The sequence below is a fragment of the Gymnoscopelus braueri genome (assembly GCF_963280865.1).
Source record: "Gymnoscopelus braueri genome assembly, chromosome: 16".
In the NCBI taxonomy this organism is placed as follows: domain Eukaryota; kingdom Metazoa; phylum Chordata; class Actinopteri; order Myctophiformes; family Myctophidae; genus Gymnoscopelus; species Gymnoscopelus braueri.
The window spans coordinates 32500974-32517602 of NC_137616.1; the positions used below are offsets into that span (position 1 = coordinate 32500974).

The 16629-nt window shown below is 42.8% G+C and overlaps 1 protein-coding gene across 1 annotated transcript in view; it reads left to right on the forward strand.

Annotated features, from left to right (window-relative positions):
- The window catches only part of LOC308103827 (uncharacterized protein), a gene marked incomplete at its 5' end in the record, with an annotated part of 236042 nt that overhangs the window by 174152 nt on the left and 45261 nt on the right, over positions 1–16629 (forward strand). The window contains 20 exons of the mRNA XM_080454004.1: positions 607–867; positions 1071–1130; positions 1268–1333; positions 1820–1882; positions 1964–2032; positions 2315–2374; positions 2475–2540; positions 3969–4028; positions 4288–4347; positions 4616–4678; positions 4761–4826; positions 5100–5159; positions 5260–5325; positions 5577–5639; positions 5899–5958; positions 6226–6288; positions 6370–6435; positions 6713–6772; positions 6873–6938; positions 7182–7244. Of these exons, the coding sequence (XP_080310130.1) occupies positions 607–867; positions 1071–1130; positions 1268–1333; positions 1820–1882; positions 1964–2032; positions 2315–2374; positions 2475–2540; positions 3969–4028; positions 4288–4347; positions 4616–4678; positions 4761–4826; positions 5100–5159; positions 5260–5325; positions 5577–5639; positions 5899–5958; positions 6226–6288; positions 6370–6435; positions 6713–6772; positions 6873–6938; positions 7182–7244 (1461 nt within the window). The remainder of the gene's footprint in view (positions 1–606; positions 868–1070; positions 1131–1267; positions 1334–1819; positions 1883–1963; positions 2033–2314; positions 2375–2474; positions 2541–3968; positions 4029–4287; positions 4348–4615; positions 4679–4760; positions 4827–5099; positions 5160–5259; positions 5326–5576; positions 5640–5898; positions 5959–6225; positions 6289–6369; positions 6436–6712; positions 6773–6872; positions 6939–7181; positions 7245–16629) is intronic.

Consider the following 16629-nt stretch of genomic DNA (forward strand, 5'->3'; position numbering starts at 1 on the left):
AACATAATAGTAATAATAGCAAAAAATTAAGATACAACAATTTACAGTATATGAACAATAACAAAAAGCAACAAAGGAAATAAAGACAGTATAATAGATTTATGGTCACAGTACATCCATCACTTAAAATAATGTTCAGCTCTTACAGAGTAAATTGTACAAACTTGAATAGAATTGTACATTTAAAATAAGTCTTTATTTTATTGCATGTTATCCCCATAGCAAGATCCAACAAGTACATGTTTTCTTTATATTTTGCAGCCGTCCGGTAAACATTTTCCTAATTATCCACACATTCACACCTTAATGTCTAATATCATGTACATACTGTACCAGCAATGTGTATGTATATATGTAAATATCTTATTTTTTTTCTTATCCTCATCATGTTTCTCTGTTTTACTTTCTTTCTCGCCTTGCTCTCCCTGCCCCCCCTCTTCTCCCTCTTCTTTATCTGTTTCTCTTGATCTCTTCCTGAAAACAACAAAAACGATGGAGCTTGCACAATGACAAATTTCACTCACTTTTTACACCTGTAAACCTGTGATGTGACAATAAAGATGATTCTCATTCACTTTCTTACTCCTTTTTTTTTTCTCTTCCCAGCCCTGTGTGCCCCATATAACGTTACTGCCATTCTGGTGTGTCCTCCCAACTCAACCCATGTGACCTGGGTGGGAAGCCCCAGTGCCACAGCTTACAACGTGACAGCGGTGGGCCAGGATGGACACATATATTACTGCTACACCAACAGTACTAGCTGTCAGATACCCAACATGCACTGTGGCCAGACCTTTACCATCACAGTGACACCATATGCTGACTCATGTGCTGGGAATCCCAGCATTCCTCACTATGTCATTGCCGGTACAGAGAGAGAACATTATTTAAATTCTCTAAGCTATGTACTAATCTTAACAGTCTCCAAAAGACTTATTCAAAAGGAGCACTCTGTAGAGTACAAATCTCTGCTAAGAGTCATACTCCTCTCTTAACCGTTCTCATCATCAATCCAGAGTTTGATAAAGATCACTTGTCTTTACAAATGTATATAAAATATATCATTACAGATTCAACAACTACTGAACCGAACACTACAGTCCTACCAACACCATCAACTTCAGAAACTGGTAAGTATTTATATGGCATGTGTTTTAATCTTTGAAATTAAATCATTCATTAATAACTTGAAGTCTGTTTGATCTGAATATTCAGATTTTCATTTTCCCGCATTGGGAATAACTGAATTATGATTTTATCTCTCTAGATTCAACAACTGCTGCTACAACACAACAGAATATTACAGTCGTCACGACAACATATTTAGTATCCAGTAAGTATATAACAAGAAAATTGGTTGAATGTTTTCTTTTCGGATGAGAAACATAAAGTCAGTGTACATAAACGTTTCCTTACAGATTCAACACCTAGTGAACAGAACACTACAATGATCACAACATCAAATTTCGTAAACAGTATAAGTACTTAAAAAATAATGATTAATATGAAATCATTACGAAAATATGTTTGTAAGATTTAGTAACACAAACAACTTAAGTGTTTTGTGTTTAGAATTCAAGTTAAAATGTGATATAAATAAGATAAAGACAGCTCATAAGATATAAATTAATTCTTAGAAATATTTTCTAGACCTACCTTGTCAGTGGTATTGCGTTGCTAGAAAACAGCTTGGCCCCAAATTGATGTGCTGTCAGCTACTGATATTCATAAACACTGCAACAGGAAATAAACTTGGACCCATTTAGAATGTTTAGGTTGTCATGTGTGAAAAGATCTATAACATACGCTGACATTATAGATTCAACAACTATTGGACAGAACACTACAATTGTAACAACTCCAGCAAGTGCTGTAACCACCAGTAAGTATTTGAATGAATGTTTAATCATTATAACTTGAAGTTCTGTTTAATTTCATAATAAATACTTAATACATTCTCTAGATTTAACAACTCCTGCTACAACACAACTAAATACAACAATTATCTCAACACCAACAACATTAGTAACCAGTAAGTATTTAGACATGAAGCTAAAATATGTTTTCAAAGTAGATACAACTTTTTAGAAATGTTTTAGCAAGCCAACAGCTGTTTAGCTAATCTTACTGATGATATGAATCAGATTACTTTAAGTTTTGTTTAAAGCGGATAGAGCTTGTTTATAAAAAAAATGGGCTGAGAATACAAATATTATGTTGTAGTGGCTTCAAAAATAAATATGTCATCATCAATCCAGAGACTAGTATTGACCAGTGATCATTATAAATGTTTATTTAAAATATATAATTACAGATTCAACAACTCTTGAACAGAACACTACCGCCCTACCAACACCAACAACTTCTGCAACTAGTAAGTTATTATATAACATGTGTTTTAAATGAATGAAATTGGTCTGAATTATTTTTTTCCTGCCATCAGGAATGAATTAATTATGATTTTATCTTTCTAGACTCAACAACTGCTGCTACAACACAGCAGAACACTACAGCCATCCCAATTACATCTATAGTAACCAGTAAGTAGCCTATCTAACAAAAAAAATGATTGCATTTTTAACTAGAAAAAGTGCTCCTCGGAGCACAGGTCTCCGCCAGGTCAGGTAGGTTATTGTGGGGCAGCAATGTTCGGAATTAGCCAATCAGGATGGAATATGAAAAATTGGACGGAACCATCTTGATCACTTGACTATATGTGTACTGATTTGCATGATGTTTGAATTTGTAGGAGTAATATAAAAAAGAAAAGTGTTGCAAAATTGGCCTCCTGGTGGCGCTATAATAGGGCAATGTTAAAGGGTGGCATTTGTTCTTCAATGTAGTGCGAATGTGCGTGCAAAGTGTCACCACAATCGGACGCTGCATTCATGATTTGTGGCATTTTGTTCAAAACGGGCCACTGCTGCAAACTTTAGATGTCAATGTTAGCCAATCAGGATGGAATATGAAAATTTCAAAAGATCCATCGTGATCACATGACTATAGAGATCATGTGTACCGATGTGCGTGAAATTTGGATAAATGCTGAAGGCTTAATATCAAAAAATGTGTTTTACATAAGTCGGCCTCCTGGTGGCGCTATGAAAGGCAAATGTGAAAAATGCAGGGCAGTTGTTTTTCCTTGGCCTCTAGGGAGTGTGCGTGCAAAGTTTCATGCAGATCGGTGCAGTTATAGTTAAAAACACAAATCGTCCATTTATAGCGCCACCATGAGGCTGATTTGAACATTTTCAAGTGGCATTTCTTTCTCGGCCTAGTGGGAATGTGCGTGTGAAATCTCACGGAAATCGCAAGCTGCGTTCATGATTTGAGGCATTTTGTTGAAAACGGAGTAATCCTGCAAACTTTGGAAGCCAACCTTAGCCAATCAGGATGAAATATGGAAAATTGGACAGATCCGTGTTGATCACATGACTATAGAGATACTGTGTACTGATTTGCGTGATGTTTGGATAAAATCTGTAGGAGTACTGTCAAGAAATGTGTTTTGCAAAAAGCGGCCTCCTGGTGGCGCTATAAAAGGCTAATTTGAAAAATTTGGGGCAGAGGTTCTGCTCTGGCATCCAGGGAGTGTGTGTGCACAGTTTCGCTGCGATCAAGCCAACGGTGCCGGAGATTAGCTGTACACAAAATGACAGAATGACGGACACACGGACGGACGGACACACGGACGGACGGACAGGGGGCAAAACATACTCTCTCGCCATGCCTTTCGGCCTGGCGGAGACAATAATATTTTTTAAAGTTAAGATATAAATGAATTACCAGAAATGTTTTTAAACCTCGTCAGACTCAGTGGAATTACGTTGCTAGAAAACATTGTGGGTCCAAGTGTACGTGCTGTCAGCTACTGATTATTAACAAACACTGCAAGAGTAAATAAAACCCATTTAGAATGTTTATGTTGTCAAGTGTGAAAAGATCTATAACATACACTGACATTACAGATTCAACAACTATTGGACATAACACTACAATTTTAACAACTCCACCAACAGTCATAACAAGTAAGTATTTAAAAATAATAACTGGTCTATAAGATATATTTACAATTTCACAATAATCTTGATAACTTGGAGTTTTGTTTAATTTCATAGCAAATACTTCCTTCCGTGTCAGTGGTATTGCGTTGCTAGAAAACAGCTTGGCCCCAAATTGATGTGCTGTCAGCTACTGATATTCACAAACACTGCAAGAGTAAATAAAATTGGACCCATTTAGAAAGTTTATGTGTAAAAAGATCTATAACATACACTGACATTACAGATTCAACAACTATTGGACATAACACTACAATTGTAGCAACTCCATCAACTGTCATAACAAGTAAGTATTTAAAAAATAATAACTTGTCTATAAGATATATTTACAACTTCACAATAATCATGATAACTTGGAGTTTTGTTTAATTTCATAGCAAATACTTCCTTCCGTGTCAGTGGTATTACGTTGCTAGAAAACAGCTTGGCCCCAAATTGATGTGCTGTCAGCTACTGATATTCACAAACACTGCAACAGGAAAAAAACTTGGACCCATTTAGAATGTTTAGGTTGTCATGTGTGAAAAGGTCTATAACATACGCTGACATTACAGATTCAACAACTGTTGGACAGAACACTACAATTGTAACAACTCCAACAAGTGCTGTAACCACCAGTAAGTATTTGAATTTATGTTTAATCATTATAACTTGAAGTTCTGTTTAATGTCATAAATAAATACTTAAAACATTTTCTAGATTCAACAACTGCTGCTACAACACAACTAAACACAACAATTCTCTCAACACCAACAACATTAACCAGTAAGTATTTAGACATGAAGCTAAAATATGTGTTCAAAGTAGATACAACTTTTTAGAAATGTTTTAGCAAGTCAACAACTGTTTAGCTAATCGTACTGATTATATTAATCACATTACTTTAAGTTTTGTTTACAGTGGACAGAGCTTACAAATATTTTTTAGATCAGTTGGGAATACAAATATTATGTTGTGGTGGCTTCAAAAATAATGATGTCATCATCAATCCAGAGATAGTGATCATTAAAAATGTTTATTTAAAATGTATCATTGCAGATTTAACAACTCTTGAACAGAACACTACCGTCCTACCAACACCAACAACTTTAGTAACTAGTAAGTTATTATATAACATGTGTTTTAAATGAATGAAATTGGTCTGAATGATTTTTTTCCTGCCATCAGGAATGAATTAATTATGATTTTATCTTTCTAGACTCAACAACTGCTGCTCCAACACAGCAGAACCCTACAGCCATCCCAATTACATCTATAGTAACCGGTACGTATCTAACAACAAAATTATTTCATTTTTATTAGTATGATTTTTTAAAGTTAAGATATAAATTAATTATCAGAAATGATTTTAAACCTAGTCAGACTCAGTGGAATTACGTTGCTAGAATACATTTTGGGTCCAAGTTTATGTGTTGTCAGCTACTGATGTTCACAAACACTGCAAGAGTAAATAAAATTGGACCCATTTAGAAAGTTTATGTGTAAAAAGATCTATAACATACACTGACATTACAGATTCAACAGCTATTGGACATAACACTACAATTGTAGCAACTCCACCTCCAACTGTCATAACAAGTAAGTATTTAAAAATAATAACTTGTCTATAAGATATATTTACAACTTCACAATAATCATGATAACTTGGAGTTTTGTTTAATTTCATAGCAAATACTTCCTTCCGTGTCAGTGGTATTGCGTTGCTAGAAAACAGCTTGGCCCCAAATTGATGTGCTGTCAGCTACTGATATTCACAAACACCGCAAGAGTAAATAAAATTGGACCCATTTAGAAAGTTTATGTGTAAAAAGATCTATAACATACACTGACATTACAGATTCAACAACTATTGGACATAACACTACAATTGTAGCAACTCCATCAACTGTCATAACAAGTAAGTATTTAAAAATAATAACTTGTCTATAAGATATATTTACAACTTCACAATAATCATGATAACTTGGAGTTTTGTTTAATTTCATAGCAAATACTTCCTTCCGTGTCAGTGGTATTGCGTCGCTAGAAAACAGCTTGGCCCCAAATTGATGTGCTGTCAGCTACTGATATTCACAAACACTGCAACAGGAAATAAACTTGGACCCATTTAGAATGTTTAGGTTGTCATGTGTGAAAAGGTCTATAACATACGCTGACATTACAGATTCAACAACTGTTGGACAGAACACTACAATTGTAACAACTCCAACAAGTGCTGTAACCACCAGTAAGTATTTGAATTTATGTTTAATCATTATAACTTGAAGTTCTGTTAATGTCATAAATAAATACTTAAAACATTTTCTAGATTCAACAACTGCTGCTACAACACAACTAAACACAACAATTCTCTCAACACCAACAACATTAACCAGTAAGTATTTATACATGAAGCTAAAATATATGTTCAAAGTAGATACAACTTTTTAGAAATGTTTTAGCAAGTCAACAACTGTTTAGCTAATCGTACTGATTATATTAATCACATTACTTTAAGTTTTGTTTACAGTGGACAGAGCTTGTTTACAAATATTTTTTAGATCAGTTGGGAATACAAATATTATGTTGTGGTGGCTTCAAAAATAATGATGTCATCATCAATCCAGAGATAGTGATCATTATAAATGTTTATTTAAAATGTATCATTGCAGATTTAACAACTCTTGAACAGAACACTACCGTCCTACCAACACCAACAACTTTAGTAACCAGTAAGTTATTATATAACATGTGTTTTAAATGAATGAAATTGGTCTGAATGATTTTTTTCCTGCCATCAGGAATGAATGAATTATGATTTTATCTTTCTAGACTCAACAACTGCTGCTACAACACAGCAGAACACTACAGCCATCCCAATTACATCTATAGTAACCGGTACGTATCTAACAACAAAATTATTTCATTTTTAGTACGATTTTTTAAAGTTAAGATATAAATTAATTATCAGAAATGTTTTTAAACCTAGTCAGACTCAGTGGAATTACGTTGCTAGAATACATTTTGGGTCCAAGTTTATGTGTTGTCAGCTACTGATGTTCACAAACGTAAAGTAAATAAAATTGGACCGATTTAGAAAGTTTATGTGTAAAAGATCTATAACATACACTGACATTACAGATTCAACAACTATTGGACATAACACTACAATTGTAGCAACTCCACCTCCAACTGTCATAACAAGTAAGTATTTAAAAATAATAACTTGTCTATAAGATATATTTACAACTTCACAATAATCATGATAACTTGGAGTTTTGTTTACTTTCATAGCAAATACTTCCTTCCGTGTCAGTGGTATTGCGTTGCTAGAAAACAGCTTGGCCCCAAATTGATGTGCTATCAGCTACTGACATTCACAAACACTGCAACAGGAAATAAACTTGGACCCATTTAGAATGTTTAGGTTGTCATGTGTGAAAAGGTCTATAACATACGCTGACATTACAGATTCAACAACTATTGGACAGAACACTACACAGTACACACTACACACTACACAGAACACTACAACACTACACAAATAGCAGATCTACAAGCTCATAGCGCGGCACCGAGTGCCGCGCTATGAGCTTGTAGATCTGCTATTTTTGAAAAATCTTGAAAATGTGTGCAAATCTTTGAATATATATTGTTTGAAGCGAACATTTGTAACTCAAACCTTTGCTTCTGGGGGTCCCTCCCTGGAACAAAATATATTTAGATGGGGGTCCGCGGCCAAATACATATCATTTTGGGGGTCCTTGGCATGAAAAAGTTTGAGAAGCACTGCGTGAGACCCCTGGGAGATGGATTGCTGTGGTGAAGCGCCACACCTACCATCAGCTAATAGTTTACCACACGTCTTGCCGCACTGAAGCTGTGCCACTCACACGCTGAGTGACACTAGGGATCCCCTGGGAGCCCCTCAAGGACCCCTGGGGGTTCCCAGAGATCCACTGCACTGTACACATCCCCCGCAATTCACAGAAAATGGCAGTGTGAGCTTATTAACCCATTAAGACCTGAGGCCGCTTCTAAACATTTTCTAAATCCTAACAGTTTTTCAGAAAGAAATATAAAAAAAAAAAATTCACGATTTTTCAAAAATAGCAGATCTACAAGCTCATGATCATGCTACTGTCCGCTCTATGCCTGAGTTGGAGCAAAGCCCTCTCTCAGCATGTCATCCAATTCTTCTCCAGTAACCTCTATAACATTCAAGAATATCCTGGCTGCATCCAGCACCATTTTAATTCGTTCCGACTTTCGCTGTATTTCCACTGCACAGTTTATGACCATGGCAATAAATGCCAGAAACCGTTTTTTGTCCAAGCAGATGTTCTGATCAGCTCCATTCCCCCTTTCCTCTACTTCCTCTTGCTCTACCACACTTTCTTTCCCCTCCACTTTCTTGACAGCGTCCGCATATGACATTCCCCCCTGCTTCCTCATCTGGTTCACCTTCACTTCCTTGATTCTTTTAGCACACTTTGCCGATCCTGCATGATGTTCTCCTTCACAATGTAGACACTTGGGTTTACTTTGCTCTTCTTCACACTTCCTCTCTTCACAATCTGTCTTTCCACAGCTACCACATCTGTGTTGCGCTCTGCAATATATTCTCTCTGGCAACTCTCCTTCAAACGTCAAGCACATTGTCTCGCTTTCTTCCCTCATCCCGTCTCTATTCCTCCACATCCTCTGAACTTTACAAACACCTTCAACGTCCATAAAACTGTAATCATATTTTGTATGTGGCATGCCACTGATCACTCCTCTCTTCTTTGCACTTGTTCCTAGTGTAAAACACTCCACAGTCGAATCATCATCACACTCTTCAATTCTCAAGACCTCTTTCATTTGTTTCTTTGTCTTACATTCTATGATGACCATTCCGCTACGTGTTATCCCCACTGACCTTATTTCCCCAACTTTTCCTACAATGATCTTTCCCACTTTATGTGGATCACTGAACATGCCGTTATTTCTAGATACTGCTTTTCAGGGTTACCACATATTTCTCTTTCTCTTGCTTATCTTAATTTCTCGAGCTAGATGTTGCCCTTCTCCTTTTTTTGTTCTCAAATCCTCTCTTATCTTCTTCGTTTTGTATTTCGCGGTCCGTCTCCGACTCCATGTCCCTCCCTCCTGAGGACGCCATCCCTCCCCTGCCAACGCGTCGTGTCAGGAGAAAAAAAAAACGACGATCCGTCGACGTCCTCAGCTCCCTGTTGTTGCTGCGTGTGATTGTAATGGCGACAGCAAGCTCTCTGCGACTGCGATGCCATTGTCTGGAAACTGGCCTCAGGATGACACGACCAATGAGAGTGAGCGCTTTCGTTGTTGCTAAGATACGGTGTAAGGCACATCATCTCTGTCCCATAGCTTGTGGATCTCTGTCACATGATTGGCGTAGCCTGCGTTGCCAGGTCTGCCTTTTGTATAATCGATTTTGGTCTTATTTGGGCGCGCATTTGGGCTTGTTTGCATAGACCACGGCAGCGCTTGTTTCTTTCCCGTTTGACTGATGTGGCAAAGGTGCTCAGTTTGGTGAAACGAACCATCCGGAAGTAAATTGCGAGCTGGCAAAGGGATTTGCATAAGTATTGGGGCATAATGCGTTTCATATTAATTGTACATCGTGCAAGTAGAGTAACGGTATGGGAAGCAGCTGGTGTTACAGGCAGAATATTGAGGAATTTGGGGGGAAAATGTGGAGTTAGTTGGGCCTTGTGTGTGCTTGGAAACCGGCCTCCATAGACTTGTCTAGCCTCCATGAGTTTGGCCGCCAATTAATGTGGAAAGATGCGATCTAAAAAGCCAACGCATCCCTCCCTAAGTAAAACTTTACAATGTCATGTGAGAGTGCGGACTAGTCGACACCAACTCTGGACTCCTGGATTGCTGCCCTCCACTCCCTCCTTTCCAGCATCAGGGTCCAGAGCTCTCCAGTGTTGCTAGCTCCTCTGTCACACTGCAGTGTGTCTATGTAGTAGGTTGTGCGCCTCCTTCCCCTCCTAGTTGTCCCTTGGGGTGGCTCCCACAGTGTCAGTTTGCTCGCCATCATCACCTGATACATAACTAATACACTGTGCAATATTAATATCAACAAAACAGTTACTTTTCATTACTTGGAAAACAAACACAATTCTAAATTCTCTTCTGCCACAACACAACAGCACAATAATTCAGCAAAAACACCAAAAAGTCGGATAAAGCTGAAACACACCAACTGAATATTTTTCAAATAAAGGTTTGGGGAAAAACATGTTTTGAAGCACTAAATACATTACGTTCACAGTACAATAATATGTATCCTTCTAGACCCGACAACTACTGCTACAACACGACAAAATACTACAGCCAACACCACCACCACCACCATAAAAACAACAGCAACAACCCCACCACTACCACCAACAACAACAAGAACGACACCATCATCAAAAACAACGCTGTTGACAACACCACCACCAACAACAACGACAACAAAACAGAACACTACAGTCATAACAACACCAACTTCGGTAACCTGTAAGTAACTAACAAGGAATTTGGTTGAATATTATATGTTTTCACCATACCAAAAACATTTGTGACCAGCATGACAATGGAATAATGTTAAATAAATAAAAACAACGGCAAAAAAACTAAAAACAAGATAGAATATTGTTGTTTGCAAAGAATAGAACATTCATTAGTGATACAAGTATACCTGCAGTCAGGAATGCAGCTACAATTCCTGAGCTCCTGATACCTGGCTCCAAGGCCCCCTAATAATATTAGTTAAAATGACACATTAAACTTTAAGGATGCACTGATACCACTTTTTCATGACTAAGTATGAGTAGTTTGGAATCTGCCTGTAATTCGGGGTTATGAGATCTAAAAAGCCAACGTATCCCTCCCTAAGTAAAACTTTACAATGTCATGTGAGAGTGCGGACTAGTCGACACCAACTCTGGACTCCTGGATTACTGCCCTCCACCCCCTCCTTTCCAGCATCAGGGTCCGGAGCTCTCCAGTGTTGCTAGCTCCTCTGTCACACTGCAGTGTGTCTATGTAGTAGGTTGTGCGCCTCCTTCCCCTCCTAGTTGTCCCTTGGGGTGGCTCCCACAGTGTCAGTTTGCTCGCCATCATCACCTGATACATAACTAATACACTGTGCAATATTAATATCAACAAAACAGTTACTTTTCATTACTTGGAAAACAAACACAATTCTAAATTCTCTTCTGCCACAACACAACAGCACAATAATTCAGCAAAAACACCAAAAAGTCGGATAAAGTTGAAACACACCAACTGAATATATTTCAAATAAAGGTTTGGGGAAAAACATGTTTTGAAGCACTAAATACATTACGTTCACAGTACAATAATATGTATCCTTCTAGACCCGACAACTACTGCTACAACACGACAAAATACTACAGCCAACACCACCACCACCACCATAAAAACAACAGCAACAACCCCACCACTACCACCAACAACAACAAGAACGACACCATCATCAAAAACAACGCTGTTGACAACACCACCACCAACAACAACGACAACAAAACAGAACACTACAGTCATAACAACACCAACTTCGGTAACTTGTAAGTAACTGACAAGGAATTTGGTTGAATATTATATGTTTTCACCATACCAAAAACATTTGTGACCAGCATGACAATGGAATAATGTTAAATAAATTGTGGGAGATGACCAACACCAAGACGCTGAGAGAGCTGGGTTTCACAAGAAAACAGGTTTATTCAGGGTAATTAACAAAGGTGGGGTGGGGGAATAGATGCGGCCAAACATAAATCATCTTCCCATTCGGGGTATTTTCATCACAACATTCATCCGTTAGTAGTGTCCCGCATAGGTTGCCTAAAAACAGAAAGAACAGTCCATTAGTAATGAGCTAACTTCAACTCAAATGTTGGGAAAATAGTGGAGTGTATGCCTTACCGCCCGACAGCGTCCAATGCAGAGAAGAGTGAGCCTTACTGAGCTGAGGTGAGCCTCAGCCTTTTATGGCCCAGGCTGATCAGAACCCAGGTGTCCTTACTTGGTAATCAGACACAGCAGTCATCATTTCGAGCTGATTTAGGAGGTAGTTAGGTAGGTACCGCCCCTCAATCACTCTGCCTAGGGCCAACCATGGTCTGCAGTGCTGCACCTCAGCTAGAGCACACCTCTTACCTCTCATGGGACGCTGGTCAGAGCGGGCCCACAGAGACACTCCACATTTCCCCCCCCCTAAGCTCCCCGCCTGGATCGGGGGCTTCGACTTCTTCCTCGTACATCCTGGACAGGGCATCCGCATTTTGTATCGCCTTGCCCGGTCGATGTTCCACTGTAAATTTATAATCTTGGAGCTCAATAAACCATCGGGTCACCCTGGTATTTTTGTCTTTGTTTGCGGACATCCATTTCAGGGGGGCGTGGTCGGTCACCAGTAGGAACTCACGGCCCCAGAGGTAATATCTGAGATGATGGATGGCCCATTTGATTGCGAGACATTCTTTTTCCACTGTTGAATAGTTTTTCTCATGTTTCAGTAGCTTACGACTGATGTAAGTGACTGGGTGTTCGTCCCCCCGATCACTTGGGCTAGGACCGCTCCAATTCCGGTCCCAGGCGCGTCTGTCTGAAGGATAAACGGTCTGGTGAAGTCGGGGGACACCAGCACTGGCTCTTCACAGAGAGCCTGTCTAAGAGCCTGGAAGGCCTCCTCTGCCTCCTTCGTCCACCTCACGTGGCGGGGCAAGCGGCCGCTGGTCAGGTCATACAACGAGGCTGCAATGGTAGCAAAATTATTAATACATTTTTGATAATAGGACACCAAACCCAGGAAGGATTTCACCTGCTTCGCCGTGCTGGGTCGGGGCCAGTTCTGGATCTTTTCCACCTTTCTCATCTGTGGTTTTACGCACCCACGTCCTATGGTATAGCCCAGATAGTCCGTCTCCTGGAGCCCCAACCTGCACTTCTTTGGATTCGCCGTCAGCCCTGCTTGCCTGAGTGCTCCCAGTACAGCCTCCAGGTGGCGTAGATGTTCCTCCCAGGTGTAACTGTGGATTATGATATCATCCAAGTAGGCGGCTGCGTATAGGCGGAAGGGCCGGAGGATGCGGTCCATCATCCTTTGGAATGTGGCTGGCGCGCCATGAACCCCAAATGGCAGGACCGTGTATTGAAACAGCCCGTCCGGGGTGGAGAATGCAGTCTTCGAGCAGGCCCTTGGCGTCAGGGGGACCTGCCAATATCCCTTGGTGAGATCGAGGGTGCTAATGAAGCGGGCCGGGCCTAGTCGTTCGATCAGCTCGTCTACTCTCGGCATTGTGTAGGCATCGAACACAGAAGCTTCGTTCAGTTTTCTGAAGTCGTTGCAGAATCTAAGTGTTCCATCTGGTTTTGGGACGATAACAATGGGACTCGACCAGAGGCTATGGGACTCTTCAATGACCCCCAGTTCGAGCATTTTCCTCACTTCCTCTTGTACTGCCTTCCGGCGGGCCTCCGGGATCCGGTATGGTCTCTGCCTTATTACCACCCCCGACTTGGTGTCGATGTCATGGGCGATGACCCGGGTGCGACCCGGCAGCTCCGAGAAGACGTCTCGGCTTCGGCTTATCAGCTCCTTTAAGTCTTGTGCCTGTGCGGGCGCCAGTTCGGTTCCTGTGACTACAGGTGGCTCAGTCTGCGGGGAGAGGGTGGTTAGCAAAGCCGGTACAGGGGTGGTTTATGTGGCGTGCCATTTTTTCAGCAAATTAATATGATAAATCTGATGGCTTTTCCGCCGGCCAGGCTGTCTCACTTTATAATTGACTGGCCCCATCCTCTCCACCACCTCGTAGGGGCCCTGCCACTTAGCCAGGAACTTACACTCATTCGTGGGGACTAACACCAGGACCTTCTCACCTGGCTGGAGTTCCCGAATCTGTGTTCCTCGATTATAGGTGCGACACTGCTCGGCTTGAGCCCTCTCCATGTGTTGTCGTACCAGAGGCCACACCTTCTTCATCCTCTCCTGCATCTGCTCGACGTGGTCCACTACCGAGCGGTGGGGTGATGGCTGGCTCTCCCAGGCTTCCTTGGCCAGGTCGAGAAGTCCTCGGGGGCTCCGCCCGTAGAGGAGCTCGAATGGGGAGTAGCCAGTGGATGCCTGGGGAACTTCTCTTATGGCAAAGAGGACATATGGGATAAGCTGGTCCCAATTCTTTCCGTCGGCGTCGACCACCTTTCTCAGCATCTTTTTCAGCGTCTGGTTGAACCTTTTGACCAGACCGTCTGTCTGGGGATGGTACACTGAGGTCAGTATCTGCTTCACCTTCAACCAGGCACACAACGCTTTGACCACCTTAGACATGAAGCATGTACCCTGGTCGGTCAGGATCTCCTTTGCGATTCCCACCCGGCTAAAGAGCAGGAACAGCTCCCGAGCCACGGCCCGGGCGGTTGCTGAGCGAAGAGGGATGGCCTCGGGGAACCGGGTGGCGTAGTCCATGATCACCAGAATGAATCTATGGCCTCGGGCTGACTTGGGGAGGGGCCCGACCACATCCAGAGCTATCCGGGAGAATGGGACCTCAATGATGGGCAGGGGAATGAGAGGGTTGCGCACTGAAGGTCGGGGTGCAACCTTCTGACACTCTGGACAGGTTTGACAGAACTCCTCCACAGCCCTCTTTACCCCTGGCCAATAGAATCGCCCCAGCACTCTGTCATACGTTTTTTGGACAGCCAGATGTGCCCCCATCTGGTGAGAATGGGCTAAGAAGAGAACTCGGGACACAAAGTCTTTAGGCACCAACAACTGTTCGATTTCATCCCCCCCCTTAGCTGTGATCACCCGGTACAATAATCAATTTTTTACTGTGAAGTGAGGATATATCAGGTTACTCACCCCCTCACAGCGTTGGTCGTCGATGACGGACACATTTCTCCTGGCATTTTCCAGATTTGGGTCCCTCCATTGGGCGGTGGCGAACTCCCCTGGTGTGGTGGCGCCTTCCACCTCCAGCTGGGGGAACTCTGAGAACACCTCGCCCTCGAGGCTGGTCTCGGCCTCCGGTTCCCTCGCCACCTGCCTCTCATGGGGGGTCTCGGTCTCGCTCCCCCTGTTGGTCTCTGGCTCTCTCACCACCTCTCTCTCATCCTCGCTGGTAGCTCCACTACTGCTCTAACTGCGGGGCACGTCACTGCCGGCCTGGAACACCGGACACGCTGGCCGTGGCCCCCTTCGGCGGCCCGGTCTTCGGCGGCGGGGGTTCCTCTCCCTGGCTCCTGCTGCCCAGTACCTCTCGAAGAGGATGCAATCGGTTCCAATTAGCAGTGGAACGGGGAGGTTTGGGATTACACCAGCCTGGACCGTGGTTTTTCCTCTCGGCGTCTCCACATGTAGGGGGGTGGTCGGGTACTGCCGGACGTCACCGTGCACGCAGGTCACTGGAATCGTCTCTCCCTCGACAGTAGCCACCAGATCTGCTCGTACCAGCGTGATGGCGCTGCCGGAGTCCAGCAGTGCATGCGTATCCACCCCTCCCACTCTCACCGGGAGGGTGGCTTGCCTGGTTTGCTCGTGGGCCCAGCAGGAAGTAACGTAGAGGCTCTGTCGAGGGGACTCCGAGGCCGTCTCCATGGTGACATCGCGACCACGTTCTCTGTCAGGACAGTCCCAAGACAGGTGGTCCTCCTGGCCACACACGTAGCACCTTCGCCGGGGCGGGGTTCGGGTTTGGGGCGCCGGTGTCCTCAGGTTTGATGGGGAAGACCTCTGGGTTACGGGCGCAGCCGCTCGTCTCTTGTCCCGGCCACTTCGCTCTTCTCCCACAGGGGGGCGGGCCGGTTCAGGCTTAGACATCTTCAACATGTCGGTACTGACTTGATAATTCTCCAGTAGCGCTACTAAGTCGTCTACCGTCTCGGGGCTCACTTGGGACGCATATTTTTTAGCGTCGGGCGGCAACGAACGTATGCATCTGTCCAATACTAGTCTTTCGATCCATGGCGGACCGTTGCCTGTCGTTAACCAACTGCGTGCAAGGCGTACCAGGGTAGCTACCTGCGGTCGGGGAGGCTGGGCCGGGTCATACTGCCAGGTGTGGTATCGCTGGGCCCGGGCGGGCCGGCTGTAGCCGTGGTGGGCTAGGATGGCTGCTTTTAACTTGGCATAGTCACGGGTGTCGGCCGCCGTTAAGTCTCTACAGGCTCTCTGAGCTTCCCCACTTAGAAATGGAGCCAGTATGTTCGCCCAGTCTGCTGCGGGCCAGTGTTCCCTGGTTGCCGTGCGCTCAAAAACTTCAATGTATGCCTCCACATCGTCATCTGGCGTCAGCTTTGTCAGCACCTCACTTGGTGGGCAGGTTAGTGTGGCGTCCTTCTCAAACTTTTTACAGAGCTCTTTCACTGCCACTTGCAGGTCGGCATGTGTCTTTAGTAGAGCAATCATGGCCTGGGAATGCTCCATGTTGCTTGGCGTTGATCAGCTGTACCCGTATTCTCCACCACTTTGTGGGAGCTGACCAACACCAAGACGCTGAGAGAGCTGGGTTTCACAAGAAAACAGGTTTATTCAGGGTAATTA